The sequence below is a fragment of the Octopus bimaculoides genome, chromosome 8, assembly GCF_046866305.1.
Source record: "Octopus bimaculoides isolate indiv1 chromosome 8, ASM4686630v1, whole genome shotgun sequence".
NCBI lineage: Eukaryota > Metazoa > Mollusca > Cephalopoda > Octopoda > Octopodidae > Octopus > Octopus bimaculoides.
This window is the reverse complement of record NC_142935.1, coordinates 14,181,395-14,206,734: the sequence shown is the minus strand read 5'-3', so window position 1 is coordinate 14,206,734 and position 25,340 is coordinate 14,181,395. Positions and strand designations below refer to the sequence as shown.

Genomic DNA, 25,340 nt, shown 5'->3' with positions numbered 1-25,340 from the left:
TGGTTACTGTGTTGTGCATTTCGTGGGTTATTGTTAATACTTTGGCCTTCTGACCGACACTGTGTTGACCTTGACTAGCTTGGAATTTTACAGTTTTTAGTGCTATATATCTGGGAAATTTCAAGCATCATTTTTGTCTCTCTGTTTTCCCTGCTGGCATGCATTGATGAATCTTCTCTGGCACAGCATCTTGTTATTTGTGAATCTTTATCATTTCCTTCATAGGTCCAGCCTCTTAACATTCATCTTTGCCACTTGTTTCCCTGTCTTTCTTGGTGTCTTCCTTTTTACAAGTTCTTGTATTTGGAATGTTTGGACCTCCTTTTTTTCAACTGCCCTTCATGTATAATGCTTATACCAGCACACTTTTCTTTTCTGCACACTGATTCCAGATTTTCTCTCTACTCATTTGTGCCTTGTCATTTATGCACACTAGCATTACACATCCAGCAGAAAAATGTTCATTTATTTCATGCCTCTGCATTTCATGCCCTTGGCCTTGTTTCTCTACCATGCAACTTTACGCTTCATACTCAAGCATCATACAATCTATTCTTTTCTATGTTACTTCCAAAATTAATAGCTTCCTGAACTTTCCCCAACCCTTTCTTTCTCTTATGCTTTTGAAATACCAATCTCCACTGCTAATTAAGTCACCTAGATAACAGAATCTATTAACTACTAGGACAGCTTACTATCAGCTCAAGGGAGTCTTTTATGCATTGAGAGAATTTAACATGGTGCTCTGACTGCTAACTACTCTTGTGCATCTGCATATATGAAGTTCTCTGTCAGTTTCTTATGATCCCACTACATCTCTTCTGCACACACTGTTTACATAAGTACAATGTGCGGAATTCTGTTTGCATTCTTCTAATTCAGCGACCTCTTGTAATATTTCTTTGCCTCTTTCTTCTTGGCATCAGTAAGTGCAAGTGCACTGCTATCATTACTTACATATTGTTCTTCAATGTCCTGATATGCTGTGACAGGGCTTTGCAATCTGGAACTCTATATACTTCTGACCCTCTTGTTGCAGAGCCTTGGGCTACATTGTTCCATGTAGGATGATATGGTGAGATTTGAGAGGGATTTCATTGCTATCTCTCTGTACATCACTATAAATTTTTTAAAATTTCATCTTGAAATGCTAGGGCCATATATAACCCTTTAATATATTATGAATTAGCATCTAATGTTTTCCTAAAACTTTAGCTTTTAAACATTGGTTAAATAATACAATCAACTATTTCAGGCATATAAAAATTATGTCTGAAATCATTTTCCAGAATTTAATGTTATGATGGCATATTGTTATAGCGAGTTATTTACTAATTCTTTACACAACTACATTGTCAAACAGATCAGACAAAACTCCTGAACTGGATACTCACATGTAACTTTCTTAGGGTGTTTTGATAGTTGTACATCAGCTGGGTAGTAACTGAAATGTCTACCTGCTTATATTGCTACCTGTAATCCCTTTCCAAACAGCTTTTCTTAAACACCTCCCTCCATATTTCCATTTTAGAAACCTCTTGTTACTTAGTCTCCTTCACTCAGTCTATAGGTATACAATAATTGACTTGCATATATGTGGTTTTTATCTCATCGCATATATCTTCTCCTCTTAGAAGTTTGTGTGATTCTAGGAACAACTGTTGGTATACTTGAACAAGAAATGTTAATGAGAAGAAATCTTATAAAATATGGCTATTATTTAGGCAAATTATCAAGTCAAAAGCTCTGTGAATGTTTCCTAAATTCTTCCTTTTGTTTTTTTCTTTTTCTTTTTTGACTACTTGGGTAGTGGTATATGATTTCATGATTGTCTCTGGTATTCAGAATCCTGGCAACTAGCTTCCATCTTACTGTGGTCATAGTGTTAAGTATGGTATGATAAAATTGAAAATAGTAATTGTCATGATAATCATCTCGATCATGTTTCAAAATTTAAGCATGGCTAGTTAGATTACATAAATAACTTATTTAAATAGCAGAGGCATCAAGCTGTTAGATCAGGTTATGAAAGTTACAGAGAGGGTCATAGCCCAACTAATTAGGGAGCGAATCAATTTAGATGAGATGCAGTTTGGGTTCGTGCCAGGTAAAAGCACTACTGATGCCTTATTTCTAGTAAGACAGCTGCAGGAGAAATACCTAGCCAAGGATAAACCTCTGTACCTGACTTTCGTTGGCATGGAGAAAGCCTTTGACAGGGTCCCCCGATCCCTTATCTGGTGGTCAATGAGGAAACTTGGGATAGAAGAATGGTTAGTGAGAGCTGTGTGAGCCATGTACAAAGATGCTGCCAGTAAGGTGAGGGTTGGAAATGAGTACAGCAATGAATTCCGGGTAAAGGTAGGGGTCCACCAAGGTTCCGTCCTCAGCCCCCTCTTATTTATCATAGTCCTCCAGGCAATCACAGAGGAGTTCAAGACAAGTTGCTCCTGGGAGCTCCTCTATGCTGATGACCTTGCCCTAATTGCGGAGTCACTATCAGAACTAGAGAAGTTTCAGGTGTGGAAGCAAGGTCTAGAATTGAAGGGCCTTAGAGTCAACCTAGCTAAAACCAAAATCCTAATAAGTAGGAAGGTAGATAAAACACAAACCCCTTCAGGTAGATGGCCCTGCTCAGTATGTAGAAAAGGAGTAGGTAGTAACTCTATATGTACCCGGTGCAAGCTATGGACACAAGAGGTGCAGCAACATCAAAGGCAGGTTAACTAGGAAGTTAGTTTTTTGTTTGTGGCAGATGTTCAGGTGCAATAAAAACTGTAAACAAACAGGAAACAACTTCTATCTCATTCCAGGGTGAAAAACTAGAGGTAGTCGATAGCTTCCGCTATCTGGGCGACCAAGTTAGTAGTGGGGGTGGGTGCGCTGAAAGTGTAACTGCTAGAATAAGAATAGCCTGGGCAAAGTTTAGAGAGCTCTTACCCCTGCTGGTGACAAAGGACTCTCACTCAGAGTAAAAGGCAGACTGTATGACGCATGTGTACGAACAGCCATGCTACATGGCAGTGAAACATGGGCTGTAACTGCTGAGGACATACGTAAGCTCGCAAGGAATGAAGCCAGTATGCTCCGTTGGATGTGTAATGTCAATGTGAATACCCGTCAGAGTGTAAGTATCTTGAGAGAAAAGCTGAACATTAGAAGCATCAGTTGTGGTGTGCAAGAGAGACGATTGCGCTGGTATGGACATGTGGTGAGAATGGATGAGGATAGCTGCCTGAAAAAGTGCCACACCCTAACAGTTGAGGGAACCCGTGGAAGAGGTAGGCCCAGGAAGACCTGGGCTGAGGTGGTGAGGCAAGACCTTCGTACATTGGGCCTCACCGAGGCGATGACTACTGACAGAGACCTTTGGAAATGTGCTGTGCGTGAGAAGACCCGGCAAGACAAGTAAGATCGTTGCCAGTGCCCCTGGACTGGCTCTTGTGCGGGTGGCACATAAGATGCACCATTTTGAGCGTGGCCGTTGCCAGTACCGCCTGACTGGCTTCTGTAGGATTTTCGAGCGAGATCGTTGCCAGTGCCCCTGGACTGGCTTGTGCGGGTGGCACATAAAAGACACCATTTTGAGCATGGCCGTTGCCAGTATCGCCTGACTGGCCTTCGTGCAGGTGACACGTAAAAGCACCTACTACACTCTCTGAGTGGTTGGCGTTAGGAAGGGCATCCAGCTGTAGAAACTCTGCCAAATTTAGATTGGAGCCTGGTGTTGCCATCCGGTTTCACCAGTCCTCAGTCAAATCGTCCAACCCATGCTAGCATGGAAAGCGGACGTTAAACGATGATGATGATAACTCCTTACTGTAAAACAAATTGCCTTGGAATATGTTGCAATTGTTACTCCAGATTACAGAAGCATTCAATTGTGAGACTCAACCATAAGAGGGCCAACTTCTTTGATCGACCAGTCTTATCTCAAATGCAGCCAAGGCTTTGGAAACCATCATAAAGCTCATCACTTTGCCTTTTTCTCTTTAGTAGTATAGTCAGTTCCACTGGTGACTTAGTGACTTATGTTACGCTCTGTGTGTAGGGCATATTTAGCTGTCTTGTTTTGATAACCTTTTATACTGTTCACTTTTTAGCAAAAATACTCTCTCTCTCTTATTTAATATGCAGCTCTCTACTTCCCTGATGTGTATCAACTTTTTAACAGCTTAAACGTGTCTCAACGTACTTCAAACAAGTAATCTTAGTAACTTAAGAACAAATATCATTAAATTCTTAGTTGTGATGACAACTTCATTAAAATGATAGAACATATTTTTGATTTTTAAAATTTTATTGATATCTATTGGAAAATACACATCAGCAATATTGTACAAATTTCACTGTCAAAAAATACTTCAGTTGTGAATATTTACTGGCTTAGATATTCTCCACCACGGTGGGGTTTTACTTCCTCATTTCATTGAACTCCAAGATCTTTTTTCCAGGCAAGCCTATTTACAAGAATAAACCTATCCTTACAAGTTTCTGGCTCTACATTCACTCCTTTGTTCTCTATCTTGTATATAGTCTATCGGGTTTTTGTTGTCTTGCCCATCTTGTTGCAACCCTATTCCTCTGGTCTGTAGTCAGCATTCTGTTGAATCTTATATCCTTAAAACTGTTCTTCTCAGTTCACTGCTTGTCAATACCTTGTCACAATGCATTAATCCACAATTTAAACTAGATATTCACTAACTAATCCTGCCTGACTATATACAGCTTTGAGCTTGTTCCTCATACAAACAGTTAATAATAATAATGATAATGATTTCTTTTATTTGCATGAGGCCGCAAATTGTGAATAGGAGGTTTCACTAATTTCTTTGGTGGGGTTTGAAGTCAGAACATAAAACTAAATTTTTATAAGTATTTAGTCTAATATTGCTAATAAAAAATTTTTTTTTAAATCTTCATTAAATCTATTTTAATATCATTTAAGAATGTAATGAGAAAAACGGGGTTGGTTTTGAAAATATGATTCAGTTCATTTACTGACTCCACTCTCATAATATCAACTGGCGCTGGAGTTCCAGCCTCCTTGACCTCATCAATTAGGTCAGTCACATCTTTTTGGTAATGTCTTAATAGTTCTCATGTTTGTGCATAATGTGTGTGACTGTGGGATTTGCAGTATGAGAGGCTTGTCTATGTGTGATTGGCAAGTCAGCTTTGATAGGTGTATTTTTGATAATTGAGCAATATTTTGATTCTGGTACTCGTTCACCATCATCATCATCGTTTAACGTCCGCTTTCCATGCTAGCATGGGTTGGTACTAGATTGTTTATATACTATTTTTCTATGATTGCTAGTTTGTTTGTTGATAAATATTTGTTGGAATAAGATTTGAGTGTCTCATGTTTATTCAGTGATCTTTAATGAAATATAAAATTAGTTATTAATCTACATTCATTTTGGATAAATAATAAAACAGTGGTATAGATTTGTGCATGTCATTGGATTTTCAGTTTAACCTATGTGCATCTAAAATGAGTACGCATGAAATGCTGAGATATACCAAAGTAATGAAATGCATCTCAAATATGAAGTGTTCCACCAATTTACAACTAGGTATATTGAGCTTTTGAGTGTTGTCTTTGTCAAGACAATACACAGTGTCATTGAAATAATCAAATCATCATTACAGCTACAGCATTATAAGCTTTTTGCTTTCAAATTAAATGGTGATTAATCATAATTTGAAATTCTTTCCCTTTTAAAGGGACATCCCTATCTCCTCATTTCACTGAACAGTATATTTCTAGTATCACTATGCTACCCAGTAAAGTATCTTATTTTTTTGATATTGCAATATATTTCTTTTTGTTATCCAATAACTGCTTGCTAAGTTGAATTCTCAATATCAGTCCTTAGGATTAGTATAGCACAAATAAGATTTACATTATATTCCTCTATACATAGAACAAGGTATTTTATGTATGTCCTGAATATTCCAATGGATTTCATAACCAGTTCCTTGTAGCTGATAGTTTACATGTGAACGAAGGTAAATCAAATGAATGCAGCAGCAATAATCAGAGATGCTTTATTTATTCTTTAATGGAAACACTAATATTGTCTTTTCAGCAAAGCCTTTTATCTTTATTGTAACTTATGTTTGTTTAATATTTATCTTTTCTAATAGGTACAAAAGTCCGCAGTGCGGGTGTTTGGTGATTGGTCAGAACACATTAGCTCTTCGGGTAAAAAGTACTATTATAATTGTAAGACAGAAGTATCACAGTGGGAAAAACCTAAAGAATGGCATGATATGTAAGTATAAATTTGGTTTTATATTCCCAACAGTTGATCCTCCATATCACATTTTACAAATTTAGTAATTGACCTCATCAGAGAAACGAAACTTGAATATTGTCCTCACTCGTTAACTTCATAATAGATCTTTAAAAATAAGGAGGTAAATTAAAAGGTTTGTTCTTTGGCATATATATCTTCCTTTCAATTACTTAAATCTGTCTAGGCATTATAAGTTGTTTCCCCCTTGTAACATTACAAATCCAACATAATATTCTCTTGCCTTATGCTAAAATTATCTTATATGGAGCATATCATAGATATTCAAATCTTTTTCTCAACTCTGATTTGTTTCTTACAAGAATTCAGCATTAACTAAGAAAGTAATTCTGCAAATGTAATTATCTTACTATGAACATTTGATAATATATTTATGACAAACTCACCCTCTTAAATGAAATATATTTTGATAATTTCATCTGCACTTCTTGATTGGTTTGATCTCCAGTCATCATCAAATGTTCTGTTCTTGGATATAACCTAAAGTTGAAATAACACTGTTATCCATGTGACCACTGATGATAATAGTCTGCAGAGTGTGTCACTTGGAGATCAGGGAGTCTCTCCAAGTTGAGCTGCTACTTCTCTGCATTGAGAGATGACAGCTCTGGAACTACAGGCATGTGATTTGAATGCTGCAGAAAAAGATTCTAAGAGTAATTCATCAAGCTAAACCAACTGGCAGGAGATGTAGACCAAGAGGGAGATGGGTGGATAACATCTATAGTCTCTGATGGTCATGCTCAAGGATCCATCAGGAAAGTGTAGTGATAATTATTTTTGACAGTACTTTTTGGAGGAGGTGCCTGAGAGCTGTAGGGTGGTAAAAACCTATTGCATCATCATTGTTTAAGGAATGTCATATAAAAGTGTCTCATGAAGTAGGTCTTAAATTGAAGTGAAAAACATAAAAGTACTTAGGGTGAAAGAGAAAATTAAAATGAAGACAAAGAAAATATCTCTAAAACTTTGGAAATGTGGTTTGTTTTGAAACAATTTAAGCATAATGTTGTCACTAATATAGAAAGCATTACTAGTGTTTATATTCAAAATTTTCCTTACAACTGATCATAACTTCTATCACTAGAAATGATAAAATTGATATCATCTTTATAATATTACTTTTAAAATGGTAACATTTCTGCATAAAATAGTTGTTACTGTTCAAACCTACATCAGTCCTGGTTAAGACATTCTGGTCTGGTTAAGACATTCTGGTCTGGTTAAGACATTCTGGTCTGGTTAAGACATTCTGGTCATTACTATCCTTGTCCTTTTATTAGGCATAAAGCATCTAGGACCCTATTATCAATGTCTTTTCTCAAATGATAGGTTGCAAAGTTAAAAGTTTGTCTTCTGTTTGTAGTAGGTCGAGCAACTGTGTAGAAATTCTATATTGAGAATGTATATATATTGTTAAATGTTTAAATCTCACTAGGGAATCCAATTCCCAGACATGAGTCCTGAAGGTATCTTATGTCTAGTATAAATGAAACTATTATTAGCTTTGTTTAAGGTGGTGAGCTGGCAGAATTGTTAGCACGCTGAGCGAAATGCCTAGCAGTATTTCATCTGTCTTTACGTTCTGAGTTCAAATTCCACTGAGGTTGACTTTGCCTTTCATCCTTTCAGGGTCGATAAATTAAGTACCAGTTGCATACTGAGGTTGATCTAATTGACTAGCCCCTTCCCCAAAAATTTCAAGCCTTGTGCCTATAGTAGAAAGGATTAGCTTTAAGGCGATGAGCAGGCAGAATTCTTAGCAACATTTCATCAGTCTTCTCATTCTGCATTCAAATTCTGCCGAGGTCAACTTTATCTGCCGTCCTTTTGAGGTTGATAAAATAAGTACCAGTAAAGCACTGGGGACGATGTAATCAATTTAGGTCCTTCCCTGAAATTGCTGGCCTTGCACCAAAATTTGAAACCATTATTTTGTTTCACTCTGCAAAAATTATCAGTGTTGAAGTTGACAATAATAATATTTTTATGTATTCATGAAAATAGAAAAATAAAAATGAGGAGAAATAAGGAAAAGTGGAAAACAAGAATGGGCAAAAAGGGTGGGTGGGGTGAGAATTGTCCTTTTGATTGGAGTTTTTGGGTTATTAACATCAAATATTCAAAATATCTATACTGCATTGAAGACTAATATCTGCTTCCACAATGTGTTTAAAATCAAATTAATCTGTAATCATCATCAGGTGTTTTATTCTGAATGTGTGTGTACATAATACCAGACTAACAGTAATGTTCTTATCTACTAGACTAGTGACCCATTGCAATTGATGTGTTAGTTTACATTGAAGCCAATACATCAACTGTTGGCGATAACACTGTCTTGCACAATGCACTTAACTAAGAAAAAAGCGCAATACCAACTTGGCCTGATGATCTTAACGTCTGAGCAAGTATTAGTGATAGTCCTACTGTTTTTTCTACCTCTATCTCGATTGTACTAACCGTATTAAAACTAATCTGTTTAGAAAGTGCTATCAGTTTCACTTTGGGGGTGGCTTCTCACTATTGCACTTTCATGTGTTTATGTTTTCTTTCCCCAAATAGTTAGAGCAAGTGCACCAATGTTCAGATATATTTTTCTCTATATGTTTTGAGATATTTGAATGACTTGTTTCGGTTGCTTAATCTCCCTCTTTCTCTTCATTCATTCATCAAAATAATATCAAAAAATAAATGTTGTATTCAAACATGTTCTTGTATCTTCCAGGCCGAACAAGGGAACAGATAACAAGTTACAAGAAAATAAAGCTCCAAGCAAGCACAATGCCAATTTACATAGTAAATGTAAGTTATGCTTTGAGTATAAATTTCTTTTGGAAATGTATATTATGCGAATTGTACTTACCTTCTATTTCTAAAATGGCATTTGTCTATTTCTTAGCACCTCTCACTCCACCTAAAAAAAAAGTGGAGAGGTTTTAGAGATAGTATTTCAAATTGAGCCTGCTAATCAGCTAATAACATATTGGTCTTCTTTTTTAAAGTGTCATAATTTCTTCAAGTTCTTTCTCTGCCGTCATGTTTGGAGCTGTTAGACTGCAAAATAATATTCACTTATTTTGAAACTAGAAATTATCCTTGAAAAGTTTTGTAAGAAAATTAAGTCGAAATGATCCAGATTATGCTAGATGACTAGTGGCGCAGCTATATCCCTTATAAAGTTTGCATAAATAGCTAGTGTTTGCCTAAGCATCTATTTTTTATAAGACATGTATGTATATTCCATTATGATATTCATATAGAAAATACAGCTTCTTGACTAAGCCCATCATCATCATCTTCGTTTAACGTCCGCTTTCCATGCTAGCATGGGTTGGACGATTTGACTGAGTACTGGTGAAACCAGATGGCTACACCAGGCTCCAATCTGATTTGGCAGAGTTTCTACAGCTGGATGCCCTTCCTAACGCCAACCACTCAGAGAGTGTAGTGGGTGCTTTTACGTGTCACCCGCACGAAGGCCAGTCAGGCGGTACTGGCAACGGCCACGCTCAAAATGGTGCAATTTATGTGCCACCTATATAAATCGGTTTTGGGTTCTATCTAAACTATAAAACCTTGAATACAAATTACAATTTAAAATGCTTTTCTGAAATAGAATTTTGCAGTAAGTTTTTCAAGTAGTGATATTTGACATGTTATTCATATTGCTCCTGTGTATTGCAGTGTATCAAATATTTCACTAAACACTGAACCAATAGCTTATTGGTTTCTTACACAATCAATGTGTTAGAGTTTTGAGTCAATTGATTTTTCATGTTTTCATGATTGGAAGGTTGAAGGCTGGAAAAATAATGAAACTCCTAGCCATTTACTACTTACACATTGCCTATACATTTAAGATTGTGTTTGCTTCAAGAGCAACAACTTTGTCTGCACTGAATTTATCAAAAGTTTGAGAAGATTGGTGTGTGAAAGTGAAATCAGTATCCAACACTGCTGGTTTACAGCAAAGATACTCATGATTGAGTAATTGCTAACAATTACTCTACAGTTGTTGAAGAAGTTAGTGATTGCCAGGTCATAGGTGAATGTTGTCATGAGAAGTGCAATTATATGTGTATATTGTGGTACTTAAAGAGAAGTTTGGACCTGCTTGGGGATCTTCTGTTTCAGGGTAATAAGCTGCTTTATTTATGTTTAGACTTTGTTACCTTTTAATGGCTGAAAGTATCTCACTTGATGGACAGTGGCTGTGTGTTGGGTGAGGTGAATGTTGTTTAGCTCCACGTCATCTCTGATCCTATTAATGATGTGTTCTTAGTTGTACAATGAGCTGCTCAGCACTTAGTGAACAGATGTTTATCTAAGGGTTTTGGTAGTACAAGATGTGTAAAACTAAACCATTAGGGTGAAGAATTGGCAGAGTTATAAGTGTTCGAATATCTTGCAGTGTTAGTTACAATTCTATGCTCTGAAATCAAATTCCACTGGAGTTAGCCTTGCTGTCCACCTTTGTTTGGAGTCCCAGTAAGGAGTTATGAACACTACCTTCCATTTTAACTAAAAAAGGATCTGGTAGATAATTGATTATCAATTAGTCTAAGTTGAAATAGCAAGGGGACACAATAGTCTTTTATAATCTTTTTTTAGTGTAAAATTTAAAAATTGGTCTGTGTGTTTCTCTCAGATTTTGTTGCAGTTATAAATAAAAATTGCATTCTTCCTCAAACCAGCAAGGAATCCACTCTTGGAAAAAGATAAGGTGATCATGACTGGAATGTCTTTGATCACAGGTCTGCTTGGCCACTGCTGATTTGGGACTAACAATTTATTTTCCAGTTTTGACAAAAGATATATAAGCAGTGGAAAAGGAAATGAATATAAGAAATGAGTTAACGATATTGTGACCTCAAGAGAGATTTCAGTTAATAAAATTAGGAAAAAAATTTAAAGTCCAAGGATAGGAAGTTGGTATTAAATTTAACTAGCTGGTAATTAAGGAGATATATATAGTTCAATAACTAATCAATTATTGTGTTAATATACTGAGGAAGGTACATAACTCTGCATAAACCAATGAGAGAGCCTCTAGACGGTTGCTTTGCTATTTATCTCAAAATAAAGCACTTTGAGTAATGTAGTCTGGGGTGCACTTTTGTAGTATAGTAATGACTTGAATGCCTTTGATCAATGCTGAGTGAGAAGCTAAACAACATAACTGCTGGTTTTCCTTTTTACTCTACTGACAAATGGATGCTAGTAGTGTGGTTAATCAACTATTAAAAGCGATGCAGAAAAATATCCAAATTTGCAGAATGTGTGTGTACGAAGGGTGCTCATTAAAGATTACTCCTGATCCACTTCTCAAGGACTGGAATAAACGAAACTTGGCATAATTATTAGTCCTTCTCCCATCGCTTTATGCAGCTGTGAAGACCTCGTCTGTAGAAGTTGGTAGGTCGCATCTGGAGCCAAGACTTTACCTCGGAAATAAGTCCATCATTTGAAAAGTGCTTCCCCTTAAAAAGAGACTTCATGGTTGGAAAAGAGCTGGGGAAAGCTGCAGTTTACAATGCGACATGTATGATTATACCTGTACAAGTTTCGTTTCCTGCAATAAGCAGAAGTGGGTTTGGGGAAATCTTCAATGAACACCTCTTGTGTGTGTGTGTGTGTGCATACACGCAGCTTTGTCAAGCGAATGAAAAAGGAATGCTCATGTTGTGATTAAAAAATTTTTTTTTTATAATTGAAACTCAAGTTGTGAGAAATTCTCAACTTCAGTTTCAATAAAAACATCGTTTAACGTCCGTTTTCCATGCTGGGATGGGTTGGATGGTTTGAGTGAAAGCTGGTAAGCCAGGGGGCTGCACCTGGTTCCACTCTGATTTGGCAAGGTTTCTACAGCTGGATGCCCTTCCTAATGCCAACCACTCCGAGAGTGTAGTGGGTGCTTTTTACGTGCCACCAGTATGGGCACCATTGACCTGACACCAGCATCAGCCACGACTATGGTCTCACTTGGCTTGACAGGTCAACATAAGTTTGGTATATTGCCAAGTGTCTTGGTCACCTGTCACTGCCACCACGAGGCCCAATGCTCGAATGGTGCTTTTTATGTGCCAGTCAGACAGCACTGGTATCGGCCACAACTACGATTTCACTTGGTTGGCTAAGATTTATAACGTAAGCACTGTCATACACTGTTCCTTTGACAGCACCACTGTCAGACACAAATACAACAAATCCATTGTTTGGATTTCAATCACTATATTGTTTGTCAAGTGACCATGTTAATAACAATTGCTCACTTGTTGGCTTTTCTCAAATTAGGTATCTGCTTTTAACCATATCCCCACCACCACCACCATGCCTTTACCTATTTCATATGTAATTTCTCAGGTTTTTAATTCATGCAGTTTGAGGTTTGAAGATTGATTCACTTGAAGCACTAAATGATAGGATACCTTGCTTTATTAAATGTTAAAAGAGTGAAATAAATGCAAATAAATATTTATACCGGATTTGAAAAACAAGTGGACAGTATGTAGCATAACTGGTATCACAGCCATCCAGCGTGAGACAGATACATGATTTAATTGTGACACTGGGCTTGTGGTTTTTTAAAATTTATTTTAGAGACTCAATCAAGACAGTTTAATTCCAGTTAAGTTAGTCTAACCCATGCTTGCATGGAATACTGACGTTAGGTGATAATGATGTTCAAACTTGTCATAATTTACCGCTTTCCTCAGTAAAAAGTATAAGTGTGAGCAGTTAAAAATTTGGTATTTACAGAAGTTAGAGAGAGAGAAAGATATTTGCATGCACATGTTTAGTCTTTGTTTTGAGCCTTTTGAAATATTTAGTGCATATAGATTAAAGCATGGCTATGTGTTAAGTTGTTTGCTTTCCAACCATGTGGTTTTGGGTTCGGTTCCACTGTGTGGCACTTTGGGTAAGTATCTTTTACTATAGCACCAGGCCAACCAAATCCTTGTGAATGGATTTGGTAGATGGAAACTAGAAGAGGCCCATTGTATATATGTGTGTGTGTGTCTTTGTGTTTGTCCCTTGTCACCACTTAACTGGTGTTGGTTTATTTATGTTCCAGCAACGTAGCATTGTGACATAAGAGAGTGATAGAGTAAATGCCAAGCTGAAGAAATAACTTCTGGGGTTGATTCATTCAACTAAAATGCTTCAAGGCGGTTCCCCATCATGGCTGCTGTCCAATGACAAACAAGCAAGATAAAATTTAGGCTTAATTTAGATAGCTTTGTCAAGAAGTGCCAGCTGATTAGGACAATCATCAAAACAATAATTTTGGATGTAATCTTCAAACACATTGATTTTTGTGTTGATTTTATCTTTTCTGTATTCTATTGATGCATTTTTTGTTTCATTTCAGATTTGTATGTTTTCTTCTAACTTTAATCAGTTAATCAATTGGTTTTTAAGATTCATAATTTTAATTTTACTTTTCCAGTGTGTATTTTACTTTAGCTTATGCTTTGTGAGAGAACATGTAATCTTCTACCCTTCTGTAGATAGGCCCTCATGTAAATAAATTTCTTATAGTTAAAGACATGTCTACAGAAATCAGATTGTCACATTCCAAGTTGTCTTAACTCCAGAACTCTGTTCCTATCCATGTATTTCTACACACTAACTGCTAACATTTAACTCTTCTTAACGCTGATCACACTCTAAGAAGGCGTTTGTAGACTGCCAGTACTAAGCTGGCCTCTCTTTATTTTATGTTAATCTATTTATAAAATAACTGGAGTGCATGACTATAAGACCTTTAAATATAATGATAAATTAACTTTTGTTTTCTTTATTAAAGTTATTTATTTATTCTGCCCCATGCAGCATTTCCAGCCTCAGATGACAGAATCAAACATTCCAGTGTTGGAGAAAAATTTGATAAACACCATAAGGTCAGTTTACACCAATCATCAAAAACATCAGACAGATCATTATCTGAGAAAATTAAAACTGGACCGCCTAAAGATTTGCAAGATGTTGTTGCACAGAGGACTAGCCAGTGGGTTCAAAAAGGCGGACAGTTGCAAGAGACATCAATCAAGGATAATTTTCGCAAGGATAATACTCATGTTCATAATTTCGATAATACAGGAGTTAAGAGACAACGACGGGACAGTGAAGGTAGTAGATCTCTTGGACCTAGCACACCAAGGAAACTGGAAGGTAAATATTTAAAACATATATTCTTTCTATATTGCACACAGACAACACAGAATTTAATGTATCCACTATGTTTATTGTGAAACACACACATGCATGCTCAAATACATCCATATATATTAAGAAATTTGAATTTTTCTACATTCATTTGTAAATAACTGTGTTTAAACATGCAAAAATAGATACTTTGATCAATCAAAGGTTATGAATAATGATTGAAGAAAGGATGGTGGATGTTAGGATATTGTTGAATATCAGTTTTAAAATGCTATGTAGTCAGTAAAATAAAACCAAAAGATACTCTGGGATACTAATTGTATTCTCAGTACATTGCTGCTTTGGTCATATTTGAAAACGCAAATATCGGTATAAAAACTGTAGCTAGGTGAAACTACAAAGGGGTTAGCTGTCACACTAACTACAAATCTACAGGTGATATATCTTGCACCTGATTTGAACACAATCCTAATGTCATTTGGTGATGTTGATTTTTTTTTTTTTTTTTTTTTTTTTTTTTTTTCCCCCTTTTGCAATGATTTGCTTAGTAAAGTTTGAGTAAAAGGCTGTACTTATTTGTACAAACTCCTTTTTTTTTTAATTTCTGTCTGTTAAATCTAATCGCTACACTAGATTTCATATAAAAATACTGGTCATGCATTTACTTCATTCTTTATATTAATGAAGCCTATCTCCATTTGGTACCTATTCATGGTTATGGACTGGACTATATAGTTGTATTTGCTGCGTGTATATTTCACTGCATTTGTTACATGATTGTAACCCAAGATTATTTTGACTAGGCTCACTGGAAATCTTTTCTCCATAGTTATTAGAATAAGCAAGATTCAATGCTTTTTATCCTCTAGATGTCACTCAGATATCTTGGTTTGATAGTGTAGAAGAATTTAAGAGACGTTGAATTGTAAAAGTTAAGCTTTTTGTCAGTTTCTTTGTTTGGTGCTGCTCATATTCAGTCTTTTTTTTTCTTGTGTGATGAAGGAAGAATCAAGTGTAAAGGTTCTACATTTTGATTTTTGTCATAGATGTCATAAAAGTTTGTGACTGACTTTCTTGTCAGCAGTGTTTTTGTGTGTGATCACTGATTCTGAGTGGCTTAAAATAAAAGTGTACAATTACTTCAATGGAGAAATCCTGGCTTTTGTTTTATTCTGCTACTAATGATATGCTATAAACAATTGTTTTGATTAGGTATTCTCTCAATTACTAAAAGCCACTATGTAATAAGAACTGACTTACCTTGGGGAAAATGTTCAGCTGTGACTATTGTGGATAGAGTAGGTTTTAACCCTTTCACACACATTGACTTAACTGCTTCCTGAAATTGCTGGCCTTATGCCAAAATTTGAAACCAGTATAAATATACAGTGCAAGTTTTAGACTTGTTGGTAATATGGGATCATAGGTGATTGGGAGCAAGTTGGTTTTGAAAGAATTAAACTGATGCTGATAATTATGCTTCATTCCTCCAGGCCAAACCAAAAAAAAAAAAGATCTTCATGTACCTTCTTCACCTCATTGAGCCTTATTTTACTGTGAAACATATTTTGAGATAAAATCGTTTGCATTTTGTTATGTGCTTTGGATGAAGCTAGCATATCAATCTGCAGAAAGTCCTCATTCTTTCTTAAAACAGGCTACTGTTTAAAACCCCGTGACTTATTTTTCCTCATCTTCATTAGCTCCAATCTAAGAACTAAATGTCTATACATTTACTACTTAAAATAGCTTATAAGTGGTTTTTACAGCATAAGTTTTGTTTTTTAAAATTTTACATTTTCAATAAGGACAAAAACAAACATCGTTTAACATGCTGGAATAATTTTCTTAAAAATATTATTTCAGAAATTTAAAAAAGAAAGTAGAACAATGGCATTTTACATAACAAATGAGCATTACATATAATTCAACATATTACTCCCCTTACTTTGGGCAGCTTAATGTAAATGTTTAGATTTTCAGAAATTGCTTTGTAGAAAACAAAAATTCTTAGAAATGTGTTTTCTGCAGTGAGAAAAGTTATTTTTAAAATAAAATTTCTTATGAATGAATTCTCATATTTCCTTAAGAACTATTGAAATATTTTCTGATGCCATTTTCATTTTGCATTGTTAATCATAAGCAAGATACCCACATCAGATGTTTATATATTGAGCATTCATTTGCCTTGATGTACACAGCAAATAATAAAGGCATCTTCAGAGATTTAAACTTGAGTACATTTGTAGGTGTTTAAACTGAGTTATTAGTTGTATAATTAGAATTATTTAGCCTATTAACCTAATCTTTAAGGGATGAAAAATGTTTAATATCTACATCTACACTAGCAGATGTAAATAGTAGTTTGATTCCTGATTGTCATCAGATGTCTTATTCCTGTATATGTACCAATTACTGCACTGGATTCAGGTTAAGAACTTTTATTTCTAAACAGTGTAGTAATGCTCTTATCTGTTGGCTCACTGATGCCTGTACAATTAATTCTACATTTCTAGGTTATTTAAATTCATTTTTCAGTAAAGACAGTCATATCAAGCTGATATCAGTGAGTGCTGTATGTACTGCTTCTTGAATTCTTTAAGTTTCTATTGTGGTGCTCCGTGAGTTATTAAAATATTACTCCACATTTGCTATGTGATTTCATTTTCCATGTTCAGCCATTCCTGAGTTAGGTGCTTTTCCCTCTGATTAAAGAAGCTTTCGCATGTTCTTCTGTTATGGTGTTTAGAGGTCTCTCAATTTCTCTTTTATAAGACTTTCTGCTAATGTATGGTATGTTATAGATGCAGTTCTAATGTTCTAGCCATTTCTGGGTCAGTTTAACTTTGTGAGAAATCTGCAAACTGAATAAAGGGACCTTTTGAATACAATTCTGATCCTTTGAATTATCTCTTACAGTAATTATCTCTTGTAGTAAGATGGACACATTGAAATTTGGTTTATTCCCCTACTTTGTGCTTCAGAGTGACTGTGAGTCTTATATGATGAGTTTGTTTTGGATGAGGCATAACCAAATGGTTAAGAAGTTCACTTTGCAATCGTGAGATCCTGAGTTGCATAGCATTTTGTATAAATTGACCCAAGCATTGTGAGTGAAATTGAAGTGGAAACTATGCAGAAGCCCACCAGGTGGATTGTATCTGTAATTCAAAGATCTAGTCCTATGTATTGTCACTAATTTGTCCTGAGAATGACATTAAGATACATATCTATGGTATACCCAACCACTTACATGGTAATTTAAGTAGGTAGTTCCAGTGACTGAGCAATTAAATACTAATTATCAACACTAATAGAAAATCCATCATCTCCTTCATATTTATATCTGCTATTCAAGAATGTAGTTTTCAGATAATTTCTTCTGTATGAGCTGCTACATTATTTCAGGTAGTTTTTTTTTCCTGATATTGTAACCATTTCCTTTCTTAATACTGTTTGGACGGATAGTCATAATTGATGGAATCTAGTGGTAGTAGACTTTTGCTGTACAGATATTCTAACATCTGTTATTTGTTGTTGTTCTTTTTTCTTATAATCATAACTATGTGATGCCAACTGTGTCGACAACCTGCATTAGTTATTTGACGTCTTGTTTCATAATTAAATCATGCATGAATATCAGTAGTATACTGGACAATTTTAATTTACTTCACACCTATTCTTATAAAATTGACCATTATATAAATAACCCCCCTGGACTGGCTCTTGTGCAGGTGGCACATAAGATGCACCATTTTGAGCGTGGCCGTTGCCAGTACTGCCTGACTGGCCTCCGTAGGATTTTCGAGCGAGATCGTTGCCAGTGCCCCTGGACTGGCTTGTGCGGGTGGCACATAAAAGACACCATTTCGAGCGTGGCCGTTGCCAGTATCGCCTGACTGGCCTTCGTGCAGGTGACACGTAAAAGCACCTACTACACTCTCTGAGTGGTTGGCGTTAGGAAGGGCATCCAGCTGTAGAAACTCTGCCAAATGTAGATTGGAGCCTGGTGTTGCCATCCGGTTTCACCAGTCCTCAGTCAAGTCGTCCAACCCATGCTAGCATGGAAAGCGGACGTTAAACGATGATGATGATACAGTCAAATGAAAAAAAAAAACAAAAAAAAACAAGAACAAAAAAACTCAACTTGTTAGACAGATATCTAGTCGTAAGGTATTACCACAGTTGGGATTAATTTTTAAGTCTTGTATAAGAATACAGTGATAACTTCTAACACCTGCTTTGTTCTGAAGTCTTGTGAGTGCATCACTGTTGGAGCATAGTTCAAGAAGTACCTCTGTCAATTCTTCAGGCATTTCAACAATTTTACTTTTAACCTTTTTGTTACTGTATTTGTTTTGAGATGCTCTGTGTTTCTTTCAATTATTTTAAATATAACAAAGAATTCAGTAAAATAACTGAGTTATCATTAAGCTAGTGTGAGGAACATAAATTGTGACTAAGGTTTGCAGGAAGATTTTAATTTAAAATTTATGAAAACAAGACATTTGTACTCAGAGCTGGTTTCAGCCAGGTTGGTATCAAAAGGGTTAAGGTATTCACAACAAACACATCAGAACTTGTTCACATTTGTACAATTCTATTGAAGAAATTGTCATGATCAAACATTTCACAAGATAGATTGGCAACAAAGTTCTGATGAGAACTTTGTTGCATCCTTCTGTTTCCAGGTTAATCTAATAGCAGATCTGTTATTGTTCCTTATAATAGTGCGCAGGCAATTTATTGAGACTGGGCCTAATACTAATTCAAGGGCCATTCACATATATTTTTGTGACTTCCATAATTGTCTGCTAAACAGAGATAAGGCACAATGCAAAATGGCTTTTGTCTTTTAACTTTTTCAAATGGACTCAGTTAAACTATTGACAATTGACAACTATGAATGGATAAAGACTATCTCTGCTATACAGGAAATTGAAGGATAATAATGTCACAATCTGAAATATTGTAGAGATCCCTTGAAGCATTACCAGTTTGTTGTGCCTGTTCCTTAAACTATCTGGAAAATCCCATTTTCTGCTATGGAATCTCTCTCTCTCAAATGGATTATTTAATGATACTTGGAGATTGATACCACTCAATTATGCACATCTTAGTGTGTACAGTTTTTTTTCTTCTTCATCCAATGAGTGCATGCATTATTTTACATCCATGAAACAATGCATGTCAAATATAATTGGTTAGAATCTATCACATGCAGGTGGATGCTAAAATACTTTTGGGCATTTGGTTGTGTCCCTTTATATTTTGAATTAAAACCCTTCTCTGGCTCCACTGTTCTTTTCATCGTCCTTTTTGTTGTTGTTCTCTTCATTGTCTTGATAAACGTGCACTGGGAGGTAGGAGTTGATGCAATTGACTAACTTGTAGAATGTGGTGGCCGGCATAGCTACTGTTCAATGATTGACAGTTGTATGAGAGTTTGAAGAAGTAAAATGCAATTTTAATTAGTTATCAGGAGTGAAAATGAAAGGAAAGAGAGATGAAAGATAATGGAGTAAGAAGGTTTGTCACTACTAATAACCCATAGGGAGGGTAAAAATACAAGAATGACTAAGTTTTGTTTCATAAGTAATCTGTTATGGTTCTAAGACACAAGTGTGTTCTGATTTTTTTTTAATGAAGTATAACATTAAGTAATTTACATAGTTTGAAGCTGGAATGGACTGAAACATCACTTACATTCATTTCTGCAAACGGGCTTTTTATTTCTGTGGCAAACTATATAAAGTTAAATTCATTTGGTAAATGTAGACAGGTGCTTGTTTTCATCATCATCATCATCATCATCGTTTAACGTCCGCTTTCCATGCTAGCATGGGTTGGACGATTTGACTGAGGACTGGTGAAACCGGATGGCAACACCAGGCTCCAATCTAATTTGGCAGAGTTTCTACAGCTGGATGCCCTTCCAGCTTATATCAGTGTGTCAGCAAGACAACTTCCTGATACCAGATTTTTCTGTCAGTGTTTTTTTTCTTCTTATTTCTTTTCATTTAATGTCTAATATGGCACCTGAAGACCAGTCAGAAAATTGATATAATCCAAACCTTGTTCAAATAAAAACAGTCATGGTTGTAGTTATAAAATGAAGGCAATACCCCAAATCATTTTTTATTTAGGTATAACCCGTTTTAGAATTATTGAAAATACAGTTGAGTCCTAAAATATTTCTATTCTTTATTGATTCAAAGTACTCAAAAAAAAAAAACAAAAAAAAAAGCCGTTTTTAAGATTATAATTTACATCATAATAGAAATGAAATTTTTCTTACAATATTGGTGTTAGGAAGTGCATCCAGCTGTAGAAATCATACCAAATGAGACTGGAGCCTGGTGTAGCTCTCTGGCTTACCAGTTCCAGTCAAACTGTAGAATCCATGCCAGCATGGAAAAGAGACGTTAAATGATAATGGTGATTCTGCATACGGTTTCAGTTGCTTTGGTCTCTGATAGTTGTTCATTCCTGAGTGTGTACATAGTATCAGGCACTTTAATTGAAAGTATAAACTTCAGTTTGTGGTATTTTCATCATTAGTCAAGCCATAAACTGCCTGGTCTCTGAAACACTATGCTAGAATTATTTTAATTGATTTGTATCACAGTTTTTAATTAATAAACAAATAAAAAAAGTCATCATCAAAGAAATTACCTGGCATATATTTTCTCATTAATTATTACTGCCAAAGTGTTTTATCATTAAATGTTTCTTAATTTCATAAGATTGAAACTATGAAATGACTGCAATTTATTATTTTTTAACGATTTGGAGACTTAGAGAAACAAAACAAATGAATTTTTGTTAATACATAAAAAGTATTACCTCGAGGGTAATGTAACTGGTTATACTGCTTCTTGGCAAGCAATTGATGTATGGTTTGTGTCCTGTTAATGATCCTCTTTCTCTTTTCTGGTTGATTGTAATAATTTGATATCACTTAGGACCTTTAAGATAGATTCAGATACTTTTCAATTTTAATCGGTGCTAGATCTTTATATCTTTCTTAGCAAAAGTATCAAGATTTAGGTTTTTAAAAAAATTGTTTTAAAGAGAAATCTCAAATCTTTTGTTTTTATTTCTTTAAATTTGTAGGTTACAGTGAATTCAAACAGCTATATCAAAGCTATTATAGCTACTGGTAGTAGCTGGTCCAATCATTTAAAAAGTTCAATAAATACCACATTTATTCAGTTATAATGCAGACTCGTATATGATGTGCACCACTAATATATAAACCATAAAATGGTGGGAAATCAGAAAATATGCACTGACTTTTGTGTGTGTGTGTGTCTTTGGGAAAAGTGGTAAAAATGAAACTAGTAATAATAGTGACTCTAAAATAACTTGGTTTTCCTAAATTACCAAAATAGTCATCTATGTATCATACTTAACACATATGCATCATTGATAAGCAAGATAATGTGGTTTTCATCTGAGATAAAATCTCTTCGTGGATGTGGTGTACTAAAACCAGGATATATATCAGAGGGAGAGGGGGGAAATCATTTTGGCAGTGACTAGCGAGACTGCCAGATGCATTTTGGCCTTCTTGGGCCTTGTAACTGCTTTAAGATATGTGAATCATGTACCACCCTCAGTGATTTATATTCTTTTCAAAATACAGAAATTCTATGTTATATGTCATTACATTTTGTAATATATCTCGATTTGTTTTGATTCTGTCTTGTCATGAGACAGTCATCTCCTTTTATAGTCCTTGAGCCCAGACCTCAAAATTTCTGTATCTGTACCCCATGAGGTGAATAATTCTTTTGGTAATTTTTGACTTGTTATATGTCTCTAGTTTCTATTTATATGATAGCCTTGTCAGAATGGTAGCTCAGTAGTTATCACTTCATAAATAGACATACCTTCCATAAGAAACTGGAAATAAAAATTTCACAAACATCTTTTATTTTGACTATTGCAAGGGTAAAGAAATGATCCACAGATCAGAATTGAATCAATATGTGTTTTTATACTTATTATAAAATTGAATTGCTTATTTCATATGCATGAGTATGTCTTAAACATAAAACCAAACATGATGCATCAAGACTGTTCAGTTTTCTTATGTGCACACAAGTCGTGCCACTGGGAAAGTTTGTGTCAATTGTTTTCAAGCCAACAAAGGTTTCTGGTAGTATAGCAGCTGCAGGTTAGTCAGGTTCTGGATCTGCCATGGCTACCCAGCATACCATGAAGCTAATCATCGTGGTCTTCCTCAGAATCCATCAGTTCTAATTCTGGTTCTCTGTCGCCGAATCCAGGGAGCTTGGTTGTCGCATGTTCGTAGCTTGCACCTGTATGTGCACCTCAAGCCATTGCTGAGGCAGCTATTGCTGGTAGTTTCAGGAATGCATACATTTGCAAGACAAAAGCTGAAGAACAGCATCCAGTGCAGGTGAGTTGTGCATCCAAGCAATGGCAAGATCACTCTCTTTGTCTAATGTCCAGCCACAGTTGATGGGGCTTGGAATGAAGGGTTGAGCCTATAGACATCTTCTCCAGATGGCTGCTTGGTAGTTTGCATGAAGAGCATGCATGAACTACCATGGAGGTAGTTGACTCGACTCAATTTCTCCACATCGAGTGCAAAACAGCTGGTATCAAAGTTAATTTACTTCAGTTGTTGAAGCAGAAGGTATGTACATTTGGCAGGTTATCATCTGTAGTCTTTGAAACAGTTCAGGCGATACATCCCAAGACCACCCTAGTTCACTGAAGGCTTCTTGGAAGGTCTTGTTGGATTTCATCTGTTTGTACGTTGTCAGCTTTCCACGGTCTGCAAAGGTACCTTCTGTATCACAGCCTGTGAAGGCATGCATGTCAATTTAAGCATCAGAGATGCCACTTCCCAGTGCATGATGACTCATTTTCATAATTTCAAGGAAGCTTGTTCTGTTCTTTGTACCACACTTCTGGCACAGAGAGCACAGGATTTTGCTACAGAACCCCAGGCACAAAATCAGAACATCAGTATCCTCAACAGCTGTACTGCCTGACTCAGCTGCATGAAGTGTGTGGAACAGGAGTTGCATGTCAGCTTTTTCTTGTGATGCCTTTAACTCAGAGACCTCCTCCCACCTTTCTGTCGTGATTTCGAAGCAGGGGTCATCACATGTTACAAAAAGATCTTTGTCCCCCAGTTTCGCTCTGTAAGTTGGTCCCTTCCATTCATCCACCAGGAACTTTATCAGACTTGCTTTGTTAGGAGGGCTGCTGAGCAACTTATGCCACTGCTGGATAGTGTGTCCAGGTGCTATGCTTCTGAACTGGATTCCTGTTTCTGATCCCCTGTTAATCTTTTCTGCATATTTTATGGATGTTTCTTTGTAAATGTCAAAGACAACATCAATACAATGACTCTAGACTCCTTCATGGAGAATGTGTGTCGTCAATTGTCTTTAATTCTCACAGCTCATGTTCCAGTCTGTGGTGTTTTTTGACAAGCTCATCCATGGAAAGACTGTCTGGGTATACAAGGAGCTTGTTCTGATCATTGGAAACGAAATGGAGTTCTAATGTTTTGCTAGATGCGTGAATGATGTCGTGTTGTAGTTATGAGCAGAAGTACTTCAGTATGAGTATTGGTGAAATTTTCTAAATCTGCAAAGCTACTGAGCTGAAAGAGTTATCACATTTTTTTACACTCATAGTGACTCTATAAACATTTTAATACCACTTAGGTGTATTCACCTCAGATGGTACTACTAACTGACATGGACTATTGTGAATTTCTGTTTTATAAAACTTTAAAATTAATAATTTTAACTAGAAAACCATTTTGATAATGCTGAATATATTCACTTTTACTGTGTATTGTCACAGAACAAATGTTTAGCATGATTTTTCTATTACACATTTTTAAAAGCAATCTCTGGATTTTTTGTATTTTAAACATCAGGTGTTTATGATCTGGCAATTGTTTTAATTATAAAAAATACAATATATATTACTTGATATTAAAATTATTTAATAGTATAGAAAGAAACATTTAAAGTGTGTGTATGTGTGAATTCTGGTTGAAACACATTTGTGCTCTTATGTGTTACTGAATCACAAACGAAATTTTAAAAGGTTTATGCTCTTATAGCCATGTACAATACAGTCTGAGGAAAAGTACGGGCATCATATTAACAGAAACGAAGTACATATTGTCATTTTGCTGTTTCCATTATGGTTTTATATTTTATTTTTGAATCGTTTGTGTTTGTAAAATAGTTAGCAGCCTTTAGCAATACAATTTTATGAGCATACTTATGAAATCTAAAGAACATTTAATGTATTTTCACTATTATAGAAAAATATAGCATTATAGTCATTTAAACTCATTACACATCATCTAGCTTGAACAGCAGTTATAACTTATACCTTCCTGAGTACGACGACCTTGCTCATACAACTAGAAAATGGGTAACAGTCTTCACCTATTCAGCACATCTATAATTTGGGGGTTAAAAATGTAGAAAAAAATTGTGTATTCTTCATCATTATCACAACTTTCACTTCTCCATGCTTGCATAGGTTAGACATAACTCATTGAGGAAGATGTTCTTTGGTCAGGTGCCCTTCTTGTCACCAACCGTCACCTGTTTTCAAGCAAGGTAATACTCTGACAGGGCCAGACATGTTTCCACAGAAAAGTAGAAACAAATGACTGCTAAATGGTGACACTTGTTTACAACTTTGACATGCTTCATTCAAATTCTGTCTACCAAATTCATTTATAAGGCTTTGGTTGGCCTAAAAAACATGAATTTTAAGGATTCAGCTTTCCTTTTCCTTATTTCATGTATTTAACATCAAACATTTTATGAA

The 25,340-nt window shown here is 35.6% G+C and overlaps 1 protein-coding gene across 3 annotated transcripts in view; it reads left to right on the top strand.

The window, feature by feature from the left end:
- Window positions 1-25,340, top strand: part of LOC106874988 (WW domain-containing adapter protein with coiled-coil) — a 90,697-nt gene that overhangs the window by 54,308 nt on the left and 11,049 nt on the right. For all 3 annotated transcript variants that reach the window (XM_014922940.3, XM_014922956.3, XM_014922926.3), the window contains exons 5-7: window positions 6,154-6,281; window positions 9,052-9,128; window positions 14,163-14,501. In XM_014922940.3, the coding sequence (XP_014778426.1) occupies window positions 6,154-6,281; window positions 9,052-9,128; window positions 14,163-14,501 (544 nt within the window). The remainder of the gene's footprint in view (window positions 1-6,153; window positions 6,282-9,051; window positions 9,129-14,162; window positions 14,502-25,340) is intronic.